The sequence below is a fragment of the Oncorhynchus mykiss genome, chromosome 1, assembly GCF_013265735.2.
Source record: "Oncorhynchus mykiss isolate Arlee chromosome 1, USDA_OmykA_1.1, whole genome shotgun sequence".
Taxonomy (NCBI): domain Eukaryota; kingdom Metazoa; phylum Chordata; class Actinopteri; order Salmoniformes; family Salmonidae; genus Oncorhynchus; species Oncorhynchus mykiss.
Window position 1 is genome coordinate 75833572 of NC_048565.1, and position 18911 is coordinate 75852482.

The following is an 18911-nucleotide window of genomic DNA, read 5'->3' on the forward strand; positions in this document are numbered from 1 at the left end:
CCATATAGCCTAATCTAGTTTTCGATCAGACTACCAATGTATATCATGTAGGCCTACCGCAATAAATAAGACTATATTCAGTGTTTGCAATTATTTAGTAGCCTTCATCCAAGCATACACTGCATAGTTGTCTATCAGCCTCAAGGTAGGCTACTCTAAAAACATTGCGCTCTGCCCGCGTCTCTCTCCGGCTAGAACAAATTCCATTTTACCCGGCTTCTCCGGACAGCACCGAGAAGTGAAGTCTCTGCAGTCACGTGGGTCGGACGAACAAGCGATTTAACGATTCTGTGTGTGTGTGTGTGTGTATGTGAGTGTCTCTCTCTCTTTCTCTCTCTCTGTGATTACAGGGGGGTGTCCCTCCGCATTTTTGCAGCTTGCCATGCTTTTAGACACAGTGAGCGCTGGAGAAAGCGAGAGCGAGAGACGGAACGCCGGGCTCAGTAGCTGTCTTTGAATACAACCACGGGGTTCCCAACCTTTCTTCCCTTATTTCCCCCTCACTTTCCGTTTAAAACAGTTATTTCCCTTGTTATAAATATAGTTTTGAGTTTTTCTTTAGTGTTTCCTTCATTTGGAGGCTTCTGAATGACAGTTGTGATTTGTATCGTTTTTGGACATTGTTTGTGGTGACCCATTGGATTGTCGAACAGCCGAGGAAGCTTGGATGAGCTGCTTCGATAAAAGCCAGAAATGGAGTTGCTGTTGATCTGCCTTTCCCTCTGGATATTGCAATGCAATTCTGCCGGAGCGGACTCCATCATTCATATTGGTAAGGACCCTGGACAGCTATGCGCGGGTTTTAGTGAGACGTGCTGCAGAAACATCTAGAACCATCACTGTGTAGCAGAGACAAATGCATGCGAAGCACGTAACTGTAACGCGTGAAGGGCAGCCTCAGGGATGTTTTGCGGAATAAATAATCTAGTTTGACTGCGTCAGATGTAAACTGAAAGTTTGGATCCAGTCAATGTTAACTTAAGGTATAGTCTCCTGAACAATAACCCTATTTCCATCTTGGTGTAGGAAATGTAAACATTCGCCGGCGTCATTTTTTTTAGGCCATCAGAGAAAGTCTAGCTAACAAGTGAATGGAGTGGATCGATTTCTTAAATGTCAATCATTTAGCAAAGACATGGCATTTATTTTCACCAGTAGCAGTGCCTTTTCCCCCATCAGCTTTTGAGGAATCAATGTCACTTGAGCGGTTCACGGATTGTTATGCCCTCCCCCTCCTAAATCAGACCACAAGCCTCAACTTTTAATGGAACGTGATCGCAATATCAATAGCATTACAGATGGGTTGTCAATCGGTTTCCATTGTGAAAGATGCAATACTGTCATTACATTGGATTGTGTAGCATAAACCTCGAGGGAGCTTTTCATCCAAAATATGCTTGATGTTTGATCTGCCAGTTTTCCAGCACCTAAAAAGCATGAGTTGCATTGTATTGTGGAGACAGAATAAACTCATGATGATACAGAATGTTAAAGATAGATTGCGGGATTTACATTGATGCCCGATCTCCACAAAATACATGCATAAATGCTAAACTGAAGTATAGCCTTTAGTACCACTAGTTAAATTATTTGAAAAACCTGGTTTGAAATGGAATTGATATGCCCGACCTCGACGATAAATCCCACACCTTCCATAGCCCCCCCTCTCCCTCTCTCTCGCTCGCTCACTCAAACACACACACGCGTGCAAATATATGGTAGTCTATTTCTTTACAAGAGTAATGGATATGCATATTCTCAACATATAGGCATATTCTCAACACTGATCATAATGCTGTTGCGTAGTTGCACCACCTTTCAAGAACAAGACGAAACACGAGTTTATTACACATTTGTATAATATTAGGCTACTGCTGCATACCCTAAATGTGTCCTTTACTTTGTACTTACCATAGGCCTACATATAATGTATTATTTCACATTGCACTGCTTACCAAATAGGAGCAGCAAGTGCTCTCGCTCTCTCCTCTGGGTCATTCTCCAGGGAAATTGCGGTGTGGTTTTAATAGTAATAGACCCTAATAACCCTGATAACTCGGATGACCCAGATAATACAATTAATCATCCCACTTTTTATTGTATTATGAAACACTTGGTTTCTGGGGATATCTGTGGTTGATCTCAAGTGTGGATGTCTGTAGATGTGGCTATTGGGTTATCTCGCTTTGATTAATGTGTGAGTGTGTGTCTGTGTCCGTCTGTCTGTCTGTCTGTCTCGTTCTCTCTCGCTCTCAATCTTGCTCTCTCAAAGATAGTGCTAGGGAGCTTAACCGAAGCTACACTCACGCAGTAAATGGCTTAAATTGCTTAAATGTGCCTTCATTGTCCGAATACACCATGCCACTAAGTATATCATCACTTTATTTTGTAGGTTTCCCATAATATTTCACTCAGTGACACTAGTGTGTATGTAACCCACTGTACTACAGCGATACCTCCATACGCTGTCCTCAATAGACATCAGCCAGAGTTGCAACTGACACGCAACTATAGTGGTCAACCACAGGTACATTTTTCCTCTTGAGATTGTCCTCCATAGAGAACTCTATGTTTTCCTAAACAACACGCTTCTGCTCTCAGTTCAATAGGACGTGAATTGAGTCGCTTTACTGTCGCTTTCCAAGTCGTGAAATGTATTGTGTGTCGCACAAAATAGCGAGGCGCTTTTGCTCTCACTAGGGCCGTCAAGTGTTTAGGCTGCTGCAGACTGCTGTAGGTTCTAGTCTATTTTTAAACTCTAAATGGTTAAATTAGTGAGAAATACAGTGCCTTCAGAAAGTATTCACAGCCTTGACTTTTTCCACATTTTGTTGTGTTACAGCCTACATTCAAAAATGAGATGTGTCACTGGCCTACACACAATACTCCACAATGTCAAAGTGGAATTATATTTTTAGAAATTTAGGAAAATGCTGAAATGTCTTGGGTCAATAAGTATTCAACCCCTTTTGTTTTGGAAAGCCTAAATAAGTTCAGGAGTACACATTTGCTTAATAAGTCACATAATAAGTTGCATGGACTCAGTCTGTGTGCAATAATAGTGTTTAACATGATTTTTTTAGGACTCCCTCATCTCTGTATCCCACACATACAATTATCTGTAAGGTCCCTCAGTCGAGCAGTGAATATCAAATACAGATTCAACCACAAAGACCAGGCAGGTTTACCAATGTCTCACAGAGAAGGGCGACTACATGTATTGTAAATAGGTTAAAAAAAAGCAGCATTGAGCATGGTGAAGCTATTAATTACACTTTGGATGGTGTATCAATACACCCAGTTACTACAAAAATACAGGCTTCTTTCCTAACTTAGTTGCTGGAGATGAAGGAAAACGCTCAGGGATGGATCAACATCATGGCAAAGAAATGTACTTAATGTCCTAAATACAATGCGTTATGTTTGGGGCGAATCCAACACCACCCATCACTGAGTACCACTCTTCATATTTTCAAGCATGGTGGTGGCTGCATCATGTTATGGGTATGCTTGTCATCGGCAGGGATTATGGAGATTTGTTCAGGATAAGAAACAGGAAAATCACAGGCAAAATCTTATAGGAAAGCCTGGTTCAGTCTGTTTTCCAACAGACACTGGGAGACAAATTCACCTTTCAGCAGGACAATAACCTAAAACACAAGGGCAAATATACACTGGAGTTGCTTACCAAGAAGAAATTGAATGTTCCTGAGTGGTCTAGTTACAGTTTTGACTTATTTCTGCTTGAAAATATGACACAACTTGGAAATGGCTGTCTAGCAATGATTAACAACCAACTTGACAGAGCTTGAAGAAATGTAAAATGAATAAATATTCTACAATCCAGGTGTGCAAAGCCCTTAGAGACTTACCCAGAAAGACTCACAGCTGTAATCACTGCCAGTGAAGGTGATTGGATTGACTCAGGGGTGTGAATACTTATGTAAATAAGATATTTCTGCATTTCATCTTCAATAAATTTACAAAAATGACTAAGAACATGTTTTCACTTTGTCATTATGGGGTATCGTGTGTAGACTGGTGAGAAAAACGTCTATTTAATACATTTTGAATTCAGGCTGTAACACAACAAAATGTGAAATAGTCAAGGGTATGAATACTTTTTAAAGGCACTGACATATGTAATTGTTTAAATCGTTTTTGAGTGGGCAACATATACCATCATCTTAAAATGACATGTTGAATTATTTTTGCAATATAGCATTATTTTATGTTGCGCTAATTTCCCTAATGTGGACAATTTGTATTAATACCTTACAGTACACACGCTTGCATTTCCACCCCATAAAATTGAGTGGAATTACACACAATTTTTACCTCAGATTGGCGGTATCAGTATAGAAGTTTATAGTCATCACTATGACATAAGATCAATTGCTTTAAACAGATCAATATCTTTGGTTTGGTACTATAGATTTTGTCACGGGCTGGGTTCATTTTCTAACTCTCAAATGGCATGAACATTTTTGGGGGTCACATATTTGACAGTCAAACTATCACTTAAATAGCAACCAACATTTTTCACTGCTGATATCCAATACCACCTGGCAGGGCCGGATTACGGCAGGGAACATGCCTCAGGGCAGGAGGGGGTTAGACCCCAGATATCATACCCTTTTTTTATTTATCCATTAATTTTACCAGGTAAGTTGACAGAGAACACATTCTCATTTGCAGCAACAACCTGGGGAATAGTTACAGGGGAGAGGAGGGGGATGAATGAGCCAATTGTAAACTGGGGATTATTAGGTGACCATGATGGTTTGAGGGCCAGATTGGGAATTTAGCTAGGACACCAGGGTTAACACCCCTACTCTTACAATAAGTGCCGTGGGATCTTTAATGACCTCAGAGAGTCTGGATACCCATTTAACGTCCCATCCGAAAGACGGCAACCTACACAGGGCAGTGTCCCCAATCACTGCCCTGGGGCATTGGGATATTTTTTTTTTTTAGACCAGAGGAAAGAGTGCCTCCTACTGGCCATCCAACACCACTTCCAGCAGCATCTGGTCTCCCATCCAGGAACTGACCAAGACCAACCCTGCTTAGCTTCAGAAGCAAGCCAGCAGTGATATGCAGGGTGGTATGCTGCTGGCAAAATGTGTAGAATTGCACGAAATTAGCTTTAAACTGGTAACACAAAAAACTTTTTTGGGAGGGGTAGTAGTCCGGCCCTGCTGTGTCAAGATTCATTAAAGTTAACTAACATAAAAAGTGGTTTGTGTGAAGGCAGTATCCCGGAATCTTCATCTGACTTTCCAAAATATAAATATAAAAGTGTTGCATTACACTTATCGTGTTGGTGACCCACTTCAATCAAAATGCAACACTCCAAACTGTAGCTAGCTGTCTTCTACAAATTGTCCTCTAAACAATGATGTACACATTATTCCCAGATTCTTTTTTTTTTTTTTTAGGTGTGTTAGTTTTAACAGGACGTGCACCTTATCTCCCCCCTCTCGCTTAATTGATTTCAACGCGATAATCGATAGGAGTGATTGACAAAACAGTGTCGCATCTCTCTTTCTGTTTTGGTGACCCCTGTATCAAAATGCAACATCCTAAAACATAGCTGACTGTGTTCTGTAGGTTGTCCTTTAACCAGTGATGTAAAAACGGTGCATATGCCCCTTGTACAAATACAAGCAATATGATTACAATTGTTGCACATGCATGTGTACATTAGTGCATTTTATGTTTAGGTTTTCAATACATCATGAACTGTTTCTGCATATTGGTTATTGATTTGGACACTTTAAAACTGTGTCTACTTATCAAAATGTTTACAAGAAGCAGTGACAGAATCATGTTCAACTGCAGTTTTAGGAATATAAATTAAACTTTCAACATACATTTCCAATGGTATTGTACTTAATCAGGTAAAAACTGCTGAATGAGTCCAAAAACATGCTGTGATTGATTTATTTTGATTATATAGCAGAAATCATCAAAAACGGGTTTGCCCTGCCTACTCACAGGTCCATATGTGAAATAAATCCCATTGACAGTTTCCACATCTGTAGGCTACTACACAGCCAGAGCTTGTGACTCTGCCGCACTCCACTGTTCTATGGTTGATCTTTGCTGCTAATAAATAGGCAAAAGACCTAACCAAAGATCCATGTCTGGAAAGGTATTTGTTTTGCACATGTTTATGAACATTTGTAATCCCACCTGTGCTAGAGTGGCTATCAAGAACTTTTGACAAGGTTAGCCACTATGCCTACAGTAAATATGTAGCATTAATAATATTTATTTAGGCATCCAAATAGTGCATATACCACAAAGAGCAATCGATAAGGTAGTTCAGTGTAAACTGCACCATAATTTAAAAATGGATAGATACTCTGCTGGATCAAGTAAACCTGTTGGTGAATGAAAAAAACATGGGCACAGTTCACAGTTTATTTCCCCACAAAATAAGTGAGCCTATATTGATTTATTTTGCTCCAACAGGTGCCATATTTGAGGAAAACGCTGGAAGGGATGACGAAATTTTCCAACTTGCCATTTCTGACCTAAGTCTCAACGACGACATTCTACAAAGTGAAAAAATCACCCACTCTGTAAAATCTATTGAGGCTAACAACCCATTTCAAGCAGTGCAGGAAGGTAAGTGACCCGGCAGAATATTTTTTGTATCGATTGCTTTGCTGTTATATCTAATTGCTTAGGACCGGAGGGTTGGGGACACCATTTCAGCTTTGTGGTTTCTGATGGCATGAGGGTGTTTATATTCTTATCATGGTTAAAGACTTGCAGGCTGTTGAAAAAATCTGAATCTCACTTTTTAATGTTGTTGATTCACATCTACAGCTTCACAGTGCTAAAAGTGCTTGTGTCCTGTAGTTTGCATAGTCAGTCAGACAGTGCCGTTCAAGTCACTGAGGTATAATACCAACTGGAGACTGCATCCAAAATTTCCGACCGTTGTTTTCAAGGTAATCTACTCATGCCCACCGTCTATATCCAGGTTGCGTCCAGTTTATACTGACCAACATCACATGCGCGCTAGCACTCAGTGCGCACAGGGAGCAGCGCGAGCAGCGATGATGTCATCACGTCATCCACAAACATGGCAGACATTGGATGAATATAAAACGTTAATATCTTCGGCTGTGGGGGGGGGGGGGGGGGGGGGGGGGGATCGACCTCAGCAACAATTATTTGAATAATTCAACATCTCAAAAAATGTACACAAAGGTGATGACTAAAGTGTCTTTTTAGGAATTTTCTAACCTGACTTTTCTATGTGGCCGTCAATGGAAATTGTCTTTCTGGGCCAGCGTCAGTTAAACTGCAGTATTGATTCAAAACTGCAGGAGCAGTCAAAACTGTTCTTCTACTGTAGACCGGAACCCTGGCCCCTTGGTTCAAATATGATGTTACCCAACAGCTGACATCATAACAATACATCATACAGGTAACTGCCAAAATAAAGGAAATATCAACATAAAGTGTCTTAATAGGGTGCTGGGCCTCCACGAGCCAGAACAACTTCAATGTGCCGTGTCTAGAACTCTGTTGGAGGGATGCAACACTATTCTTCCATGACTAATTCCATCATTTGGCGTTTTGTTAAAAAATGCTGTCTCAGGCACTGCTCCAGAATCTCCCAGAAGTGTTCAATTGGTATGAGATCTGGTGACTGAGACACACACACACACACACACACACACACACACACACACACACACACACACACACACACACACACACACACACACACACACACACACACACACACACACACACACACACACCCTTTAAACCATCTATGCTCCATGGATATCCCTATTTCAAACTCACTGAGATCACTTCTTCTAGCCATGGTAGCAAAAATAATGGGCAACTGGGAATTTTTATACATGACCCTAAGCATGAGGGGATGTTAATTGCTTAATTAACTCAACAACCATGCCTTTGTGGAAGCACCGGCTTTCAATATACGTTGAACAAAAATATAAACGCAACATGTAAAGTGTTAGTTCCATGTTTCATGAGCAAAAAAAAATACAATAAAAGGCCACTTTAAAATGTGGAGTACTATTTCTAGTATTTCTATTTCTAGTCGTTGCCTTTCTAGGAGTATTTCTATTTGTAATAAAGCCCTTTAGTAGGGAAAAACAAATTCTGATTGGATGGGCTTGTCTCCACAGGCTTGGCTCCACAGTGGGTGGGCCTGCCTGCCAAGTGGGTGGGCCTATGTACTCTTAGGCCCACCCGTGGCTGTGCCACTGCCCAGTCATGTGAACTCCATAGATTAGGAGTTCACATGACTGGGCAGTGGTTTCCTTACATGAACTGTAACTCAGTAAAATCTTAGATATTGTTCCATGTTGCATTTATGTTTTTATTTAGTATACTTCGTATGCCTCATTTACAGAAGTGTTTCCTTTATTTTGGCAGTTAGCTGTATATAACCCGAGGAGAACACAACAGTATTAAAACCGTTGTCAAAGGCTTAGAGAAGTTGCCAAAGAGAATATCGACCTTGTCAGACATACAGAATGGCATAGAAGGAGAGTGGTGAACAATTATAAAACTTTTACATGCCTCCCCTCCCCAACATAATGGTAACTTAAACGAGCAGTAATTGGCTTATGTTGAAGTTTTTGTTAGAGTTGTTGTAAGGGATTGTTGATTCGATTGAATTGGACTGAATGTTCAGCTAGGCAAACTAAATGTTAGTGGATGATTAATGAACTGGATACTAATATATTTGCCAAGGCCATGATGGTGGTATTGAATGGTGTTTCCATGCACTGTGAAAGAGAATGGAACCCTCATGAAATTAACCTAATAGCTAGGTGATCTGCTACAGCCATTTAGTCGACTGCATCCTTTTACAATGGCCTTGAATAGAATAGTTACTCCGTTACGGAAGTGGTCAAATAGTAATACCCATTGATTCTTGAAGAATATAACTGATACATGCCTCATGAGCTTAGTTCAACTGTAGTGTCCCATCAGAACCCCAAATATAACCGTGTTTTACTCCAGCGTTTGTAAAGCATGTAAATATTAACAAACACTCTGTATATAGTATAGCCTTGAAACATGGTTAAAACGATCATTTTGATATCATGGAGGGTCAGTATGTCACGGCTGGCTGAAGGACTGGACCAAGGTGCAGCACGGTAAGCGTACATTTTCTTTATTTAAAAATGGCGAGGACAAAACAAAGAACAAAACCAAACCGTGAAGCCTTGGGCTATGTGCCCTGAACAAAGTCAAAATTAACTTCCCACAAAACAGGTGGGGGAAAAGGGTACCTAAGTATGGTTCTCAATCAGAGACAACGATAGACATCTGTCCCTGATTGAGAACCATACCAGGCCAAGACATAGAAATACAAAACATAGAAAAAAGGACATAGAATGCCCACCCTAGTCACACTCTGGCCTAACCAAAATAGAGAATAAAAAGCCTCTCTATGGCCAGGGTGTGACATAGTATCCATAGCTCTGTCTATGAATTTGAGAGTGGTTACATCTCTCCAAGCCCATTCCTCAGCTTTTTACTAAAACAGAGTTCCAAAGCGGGTTCACTGCAGGTTCCAAAGTGGGTTCACTGCAGGTTCCAAAGCGGGTTCACTGCGGGTTCCAAAGCGGGTTCACTGCGGGTTCCAAAGCGGGTTCACTGCGGGTTCCAAAGCAGGTTCACTGCGGGTTCCAAAGCGGGTTCACTGCGGGTTCCAAAGCGAGTTCACTGCGGGTTCCAAAGCAGGTTCACTGCTTTGTCATTGTTTAAACTGCATATTCTAGCTTTAAGTTAATACTGAAGTGATTTTTACACGATAAAAGTGAGTTGACTTCTATTTAGAAATGTGTTTTCTTTTCTCGTCCTAATTCAGAGTCATTGCTTATCATCAAAACATGTATAAAAAAAGCAATTTTCTGTTAATAAAGGACATCTACCGTTACAGCAGGCGATAATTTCCCAGCTCTGAAAGTATAAGAGAAGACAACAGATTTTTATTTCTGGCTGCATACCAAACAAATCAGTGCAGAAGACTTATGACAACAACACAAAGATCTACTGGGGATCTACTGGGGATCTACTGGGGATCAAGGCTGATTGATGGTGAGCCCAAATACCTTTCAACGGGAACCTACTGGTTGTTCTACACTGGACATTCCTGCTGCTTAGTCTATGATGATTTCCTTTGATTATTATTATACACAGCTCAAAAGAATAAAGGGAACACTTAAACAACACAATGTAACTCCAAGTCAATCACACTTCTGTGAAATCAAACTGTCCACTGAGGAAGCAACACTGATTGACAATACATTTCACATGCTGTTGTGCAAATGGAATAGACAACAGGTGGAAATGATAGGCAATTAGCAAGACACCCCCAATAAAGGAGTGGTTCTGCAGGTGGTGACCACAGACCACTTCTCAGTTCCTATGCTTCCTGGCTGATGTTTTGGTCACTTTTGAATGCTGGCGGTGCTTTCACTCTAGTGGTAGCATGAGACGGAGTCTACAACCCACACAAGTGGCTCAGGTAGTGCAGCTCATCCAGGATGGCACGTCAATGCGAGCTGTGGCAAGAAGGTTTGCTGTGTCTGTCAGCGTAGTGTCCAGAGCATGGAGGTGCTACCAGGAGACAGGCCAGTACATCAGGAGACGTGGAGGAGGCCGTAGGAGGGCAACAACCCAGCAGCAGGACCGCTACCTCCGCCTTTGTGCAAGGAGGAGCACTGCCAGAGCCCTGCAAAATGACCTCCAGCAGGCCACAAATGTGCATGTGTCTGCTCAAACGGTCAGAAACAGACTCCATGAGGGTGGTATGGGGGCCCGACGTCCACAGGTGGGGGTTCTGCTTACAGCCCAACACCGTGCGGGACGTTTGGAATTTGCCAGAGAACACCAAGATTGGCAAATTCACCACTGGCGCCCTGTGCTCTTCACAGATGAAAGCAGGTTCACACTGAGCACATGCGACAGACGTGACAGAGTCTGGAGACGCCGTGGAGAACCTTCTGCTGCCTGCAACATCCTCCAGCATGACCGGTTTGGCGGTGGGTCAGTCATGGTGTAGGGTGGCATTTCTTCTTTCCTCCATGTGCTCGCCAGAGGTAGCCTGACTGCCATTAGGTACCGAGATGAGATCCTCAGACCCCTTGTGAGACCATATGTTGGTGCGGTTGGCCATGGGTTCCTCCTAATGCAAGACAATGCTAGACCTCATGTGGCTGGAGTGTGTCAGCAGTTCCTGCAAGAGGAAGGCATTGATGCTATGGACTGGCCCGCCCGTTCCCCAGACCTGAATCCAATTGAGCACATCTGGGACATCATGTCTCGCTCCATCCACCACGTTGCACCACAGACTGTCCAGGAGTTGGCGGATGCTTTAGTCCAGGTCTGGGAGGAGATCCCTCAGGAGACCATCCGCCACCTCATCAGGAGCATGCCCAGGCGTTGTAGGGAGGGCATACAGGCACGTGGAGGACACACACACTACTGAACCTCATTTTGACTTGTTTTAAGGGCATTACATCAAAGTTGGATCAGCCTGTTGTGTGGTTTTCCACTTTAATTTTGAGTGTGACTCCAAATCCAGACCTCCATGGGTTGATAAATTTGATTTCCATTGATGATTTTTGTGTGATTTTGTTGTCAGCACATTCAACTATGTAAAGAAAAAAGTATTTAATAAGAATATTTCATTCATTCAGATCTAGGATAGGTTATTTTAGTGTTCCCTTTATTTCTTTGAGCAGTGTAGCTTACCAAGTCACTATTTCCACACTAGCAGTGCTATTTATTTATTGTTGATTGGGGGTGTTTTGGAACTCGGGGCTTACCGGTCGATGAGGCACCAGGATCGATGAGCCTTCCCGGGACTGTGGTGTGTGTGAGATGAGTGGATGGTTGAGTGGCAGTAGGGTCATGTTGACCTTTGCTTTGCTGTTTTGTTCACATTCACCCTGTGACTGCCACTAAGGACCATGCCAGTGTACCGCCAGGGAGGAAGAGACAGGCAGGGCTGGGCAGAAGTGTGAAGAGAACAATGATCAGAATAAGAATGAGCGGGTGTGAAGGAGGAGTGCTTAGGAAAGGAAAAGGGTAGGCATGAGGAAAATAAGAAAAGTGAAGGAGAAGATCCGTAGGAGGGTAAGAGGGAAAAACAGCTGTTGCATTAGAATACCTTTCTCTGTGATCTAGAGGGACTAAGGTGATGAGAGCTTCCATATTAGCATGAAGTTGATCACTGGATGATGAGGTTTGGGTTAGGTGACATCCTTTACGTCAAGACTGATATAGATTCAGGTCAATTCTAAAAAGGGGTTGAGACCAGTGCATGACTCAAATTTACAAACAATCAGATCAATGACAAGTTAGTTAGTTATTTCTGCGGCAGATGAGGGTCTATTTTATTCACCAAGTTGAGATGCATTAATTTGTTGAGGGCTTTGTACCAATACCCCCCAACACCCACTACTGCAACTCCATCTACATTAACTCCTCCCAAGGGAAAAGTCAAGGAGAAATGAATTGCTCTAAGCACCTAGACTTAGAAAACCCTCCTCCAATAACTGTAAGGTTCACTTTCACCTTCTTTTACTACACGTGCCAAAGGATCAAATGATAGCTCCTTTTAGAGTGTTGGCGTGGCCAATGCAATATCCCCACTAGATTCCCCACTTATGACAACTCATTATTCACAACGCTCTAAACATGATGGAAAGCTGGTCTTTGACCATTATTGTCCCGGCCTGTGGTTTAATAACCGTAGGTAAATCTCCATAATGGATTTGTTTGTGTTTTTATGTCTATTTCCTGGGTGTAGTGAGGTGAATGATTATGTCATCTTTTCCAGGCCTGTTAATTACCCAATGGTTATTTTGAATCCGTCATAAGCTCTTTGATAGGCCTGCAGACACGGAAATGCTTCAATCAGCTAAGTGAGGTCACAGCCGTGGTGTACATTTCACCCTTTCATTTAATCCATGTCTAACACTATTCCTATAATTATACTGGATGTTTCTGGGACTGGCTTGGTCAGGCTGCTTATTGGCTGCATTGATGGTGAATTGTATAGTATGGAGGGTTTACGATGACATTGTGTGCTAATACACAGAGCTGCACTGCCGAGGGGCTGTGTAGATTTGCATGACAAACTGCATTGTTGTTAAAGAGTAGTTAGCCTGTAGTGAGATTCGATTAGATTTAAATTCGATTTTGGCTGAGGTCTCTGATTATCTTCTTGGCCTTCCTGCTACACCTGGTATTGTAGGTGTCTTGGAGGGCAGGCTGTGTGCACCCAATGGTGCGTTCGGCTGAGCATACCATACCAGCCTCTGTAGAGCCTTGCGATCAGCAGCGATGGAGCTGCCATGCCAGGCTGTGATGCAGCCTGACATTATGCTCTCGATAGTGCTCCTGTAGAACACTGAGGGCCCTCTGGGACAGGCCGCATTTCTTCAGCCTCCTGAGATTGAAGAGTCGTTGTCGTGCCTTTTTCACCACAGTGTCCGTGTGATTTGACCATTTCAGCTCCCCTGAGATGTGTTAGCCAAAGAACTTGAAATTTCTGACCTTCTCCATGTCGGCCTTGTTGATGAGGATGAGGGCGTGCCAAGCCTGGTTCCTCCTGAAGTCCACAATCAGTTCCTTTGTTTTGCTGACGTTGAGGGAGAGGTTGTTTACCTGGCACCACACCGTAAGGAGTGCCTACCTCCTCTCTTTTAGCCATCTCATTGTTGTTGGTAATCAGGCCTACTACTGTTGTGTAGTCAGCGAACTTAATGATGGAGTTGGAACTGTGTGAGGCCACGCAGTCGTGGGTATACAGGGAGTACAGGAGGGGACTGAGGACGCACACTTGTGGGGCCCACGTGTTGAGAATCTGTGTCGAGGAGGTAATGTTGCCTACCTTCACCACCTTCACCACCTGGGGGCGGCCCTTCAGTATACAATGCATGATGCTGCTGCCGCCCAGTTCACTTTGTGCAAGTGTGTGTACATGTGTATGTGTGGCTGTGTTGGTACTTTATACATGCTGAGTTGGCCGTGTGTGTGTTTGTTTGTGCATATGTATTAAATAGAGTTTTATTTACTGTTAGTATCCTAGCTGTGTGTGTGTGTGTGTGTTGTGTGTGTGTGTGTGTGTGTGTGTGTGTGTGTGTGTGTGTGTGTGTGTGTGTGTGTGCGCACGCATTATTCCTGTACCTTTTACTCACAACCTATTCTACTATGCATAAATACTGCCTTGCCTGTGCATGTTGCATGTGCATTTTCATGCTGTAGTGACCATGTAGTCTACAGCAGAATAAATCACAGATAGGCCTTTCTCTTTTCCAGAGGTCTATCAGACCTGCAGCCCATTGAGACCTGAAAGACACATAGAATATGCATTTGGCTATCCCCTTTGTAATGGAGAGAGTCTGCACCGCCTGGCGCTGTAGGTCCTGTCAGAGAATAAAGAGACAAAGTGATCTGAGAGAGAGAGAGAGAGAGAGAGAGAGAGAGAGAGAGAGAGAGAGAGAGAGAGAGAGAGAGAGAGAGAGAGAGAGAGAGAGAGAGAGAGAGAGAGAGAGAGAGAGAGAGAGAGAGAGAGAGAGAGAGAGAGAGAGAGAGAGAGAGAGAGAGAGAGAGAGAGAGAGAGAGAGAGAGAGAGAGAGAGAGAGAGAGAGAGAGAGAGAGAGTGAGTTATGGTCCAGCCCACTGCTCCTAAATGTAGTCACTGTTCTGTCCCCGTCCTGGAAAGTGTTCCACTGAAGCGTTCTGTACAAGGGTTTGTCCGCTCTGTGCCTAAACCCAGGCTGCTGCTGTCATTCCTTTGGTGCACTGGGATATGTTGTGTCATTCAGGTCATTGACTCGGCACGTCTCTGAGTTTCTGTGACACCTCTGAATGCATTGAGAGTGTAGTGTTAGTCATCTCTTGGAATCAGCTCTTAGAGGAATTGCACTTTGAATGAGATTTGACTTTGGAATGTTACGTGTTGGTACCACTGTTGTATTTAAAGGTATACACTAATCTGTATTCAAAGGAGTCATCGGTTTCTCTCTAAATGTCACTGCGAGCTGGGATTTCACTAATCTTTTAATTTGGGTATCAGAAAACAGGCTGGCCCTTTTAAAGCATGGTATCACGTATTGAAAAAGTAAAGCAATGTTATTTGTTTTTTTCCTGCCCTATTCCCTTAGTGATTGCAAGGCCGGTAATTGGCAGGTTTTCAGGAAATGAAATGGTGAACTTTGGATTCACATGTAAACAGAGTGACTGTAATGCACTAATTAGGGTGTTTCAGGTGTATCATCACTCTCTTTTTTCTTTTCTCCCTCATTTCCTCTTGTCCTCCAGCTGATGTGTCTTTTGAAGGTGATTTCTGGTCTTTGGGTGGTGATCTTTCTGGGTCACACTGCTACAGGTTGAGTTTTATTTTGGAAGGCAAACATAGGCTTTCATGATATGAGGTCTGGTATAAACTACTGAATTGGACCAATTACTGTATGTAATTACTGTATGTAATTACTGTATGTAATTACTGTATGTAAGATTGCCAATCTCTTTTTTATTGTACAATGTTTTTTGCCATATTATCTATCCACAGGTACAGCCTGTCTGTCTGTAGAAATGATCAATTTCAATGATTAACTGAACTAACAACAACATCTCCATCTTATGCAGGTTATTTTCCTGCATTTCTCTCCCATGTGACAGTAAGAACAGTGCAGGTCGATATGACAAATGCTTTCACTTTTCTGTGACCCCAAATACTCCTCTCCATTACCTGTAATAGTGATGGAGGTGGTAAATAGGAAATCAAGACTGATTGGCTCCTGGGAGATGACCTGTCCAATCAGATGGATGCTGGTGATCGTCTAGGTCACAAGTATATGGCATCATTTCTCTATTTCTATGGTTTGCTGTGCTTTAACATTATTGAGCTGCTTAAAAAGTGCTTGAGAAATAGTGATGGAGGGATGGAGTGAGTGGGGGATGGAGAGGAGGAGGGAGGTCAGAATGGAGAGGAGGAAGGGATAGAGGTGAGGAGGTGAGGAGAGAGGGATAGAAAGAGAGGGAGGGATAGAGAGGAGGAGGAGAGGGATAGAGAGAAGGAGGGAGAGGTGGAGTGGAGGAGGAGAGGGATGGAGAGGAGAGATAAGTGGAGGAGAGGAGGGATGAAGAGGAGGATGGGAGCAGGTAGGAATAGACAGGAGGAGAGAGGGGTGGATGGAGTGGATGAGGGGAGGGAGGGAGAGGAGAAGGGAGGGATAGAGAGGAGGAAGGAGAGATGATGGAGAGGAGGAGGAGGGATGGTGTAGAAGAGGGATGGAGAGGAGGGGAGGAATAGACAGGAGGAGGGAAGGATGGAGTGGATGAGGGGAGGGATGAGAGGAGGAGGAGGGAGGGATGGAGAGGAGGAATAGACAGGAGGGATGGAGTGGAGGAGGGAGGGATGGGGAGGAGGAGGAAGGGATGAGGAGGAAGATGGTGGGAGTAGGAGTTAGGGAGGGTTGTGGTGGGGGTGTTCAGGGAGGAGGCTTTTTTGGGGACCCCCCTCCCTCATGCTGAAGTGCTTGGAGGGCAGCATGTATAATTTACTGCCCACCACCTGCACTGTTGGCTGCGGAGGACTCCATTCCAGGACGGAAGACAAGGAGCGGAAAATAAGCCTCAGAGTAAATCCTATTAGTCTATAAACAGGAGGCAACGAGAGGAACATTGGCCGCTTGGCCGCTTCCCACTACTCATTCCTTTCAGAGAGATAGAGAAAAAGAGATGGAGGAAGGGTGAGAGAGAGGAAGAAGAAGAAGGGAGAGAGTGTTGGAGAGAGAGAACAGAGAGAAAGAAGAGAGAGAGAGTGGGAGAGAAAGAAGAAGGGAGAGAGAGTTGAAGAGCGAGAAGAAGAATGGAGAGAGTTAGAGAGAGAGAAGAAGGGAGAGTTGGAGAGAGAGAAGATGAAGAAGAATGGAGAGAGAAGAAGGGAGAGAGGGTTTGAGAGAGAGCGAGAAATGGAGAGAGTAGAGCTACAGACTGTTAAATCTTAGGTAATAAAAAAGATTACGTTGGTTCAGCTCACTGCCACATTGACTACAAGGCAGGTTTGTGAGCCTTTGTCTGTGGTATCGCCGAGAAACACTGTTCAACTCAGCATCAGTGAGTGGGCCCATCTGCTACTGGGTCACGCTGCTCTCTCCATGCCACAAGTCCTCACACTCATGCTCAGGCATCATGGATTTATATGGTAGTGAAGCTATGTAAACCCCCAGAAAGAAACGTAAAACCCAAAACCCTATTTTTTGAGTGGAGGTCAAGAGCAGATGAAATCTGGACAAAATGCATGGACATTGGACACTGGACATAATATTGAAGCACATTACATTCAGACATGCACCACATCTTTTGCCTTTTATTCTATGAATAGTTTTTCAGACAACATCACTTTGAGAGCTATCATGGCTGAAGTCACAGCAAGCTACAAGCTACCAGTGGTGTAAAGTACTGAAGTAAAAATACTTTGAAGTACTACTTAAGTCATTTTTGGAGCTATCTGTACTTTACTATTGATCTTTTTTGACAACGTTTACTTTTACTCCACTACATTCCCAAAGAAAATAATGTACTTTTTACTCCATACATTGTCCCCTGACACCCACAAGTACTTGTTACATTCTGAATGCTTAGCAGGACAGGAAAATGGTTCAATTCACACACTTATCAAGCGAACACCCCCTGGTCATCCATACTGCCTCTGATCTGGCGGTCTCACTTAACACAAATGCTTCGTATGTATATTATTTCTGAGTGTTGGAGAGAGCCCCTGGCTCTCAGTAAATAAAAAACAAGAACATTGGCTGTCTGGTTTGCTTAACAAAAGGAACGTGAAGTAATATATTTACTTTTGATAATTAAGTATATTTTAGCAATTACATTTACTTTTGATACTTAAGTATATGTCACAGTGGACAGATGGGTGAAAACACAAATGTCTATCAACCCAAAGGTTGAGTGTTCTAATCTCATCATGGACCACTTTGGCATTTTAGCTAATTACCAACATTGCAACTACCATACTTACTACTTTTTTAGCTACTTTGCAATTACTTAGCATGCTAATAATTCTCTTAACCGTTTAACATAACTCCTAACACTAACCTTAACCCTAACTAGCCTAGACATATCATACATATTGTACAAATTAAAATCCATAACAGATCATACAAATTGCAAATACCTAACATGCCATAAGAATTGTAATTCGTAACATATGATGAGAAATGGATTATGGACATCCATAAATGAATACACACCATACGAAACGTAACATATCATACTAAATGAAGTATCTGGGATTTACATACAGAATACGAAATGCTATGAGATCAGGTTGCAACCAGCCCAGCCAGCCAGCAGCATGCAGTCAAAATCAAAGCAAACTCTTGATAATTTGGTTACCTACTTGATTAAATTAGTCTGTTTTTAACAAATCAACTGTTTAAGACTATTATATTTTCAACAAGCAAGACAAATAAGCGTGCAATCACTCTTGAGTGAATTAATAAAATAATTTTGGAATGAACGCTTCAAGACATTTAGATAGTTTTTCGAAGTCAAAGTTTTTGGAGCAGGATTTGTTGCGGAATGGTTAGTATTCCCGCCCGTGGATTAGAACATTGTCGGTTCGCCTCCTAGAAGAGATATTTTGACCGTTCTTTCTTTAGTAAACATCTTAGATGTAAAGTTCCCTGTTTTAGGACACCTGGGTAGTTCTGGTACCGATTTCAACTGACATTTTTGCTTATAAATTCATCTGTGGACACCATACACTCCTTCTACAGTCTTCTTGGCATTTTAATCCACATATGTGCTAATCGACATTGCCAAACTAACAACTCTGCCATGTGTTGGATATTTTTCCA

General features: G+C 42.6%; 1 protein-coding gene across 1 annotated transcript in view; it reads left to right on the forward strand.

The window, feature by feature from the left end:
* Positions 1–359: 359 nt before the first annotated feature.
* LOC110532683 (glutamate receptor ionotropic, delta-1) overlaps positions 360–18911 on the forward strand; it is a 344048-nt gene continuing 325496 nt past the window's right edge. Inside the window, exons 1-2 of the mRNA XM_036985516.1 lie at positions 360–772; positions 6481–6636. Of these exons, the coding sequence (XP_036841411.1) occupies positions 694–772; positions 6481–6636 (235 nt within the window). The 5' untranslated portion in view covers positions 360–693. The remainder of the gene's footprint in view (positions 773–6480; positions 6637–18911) is intronic.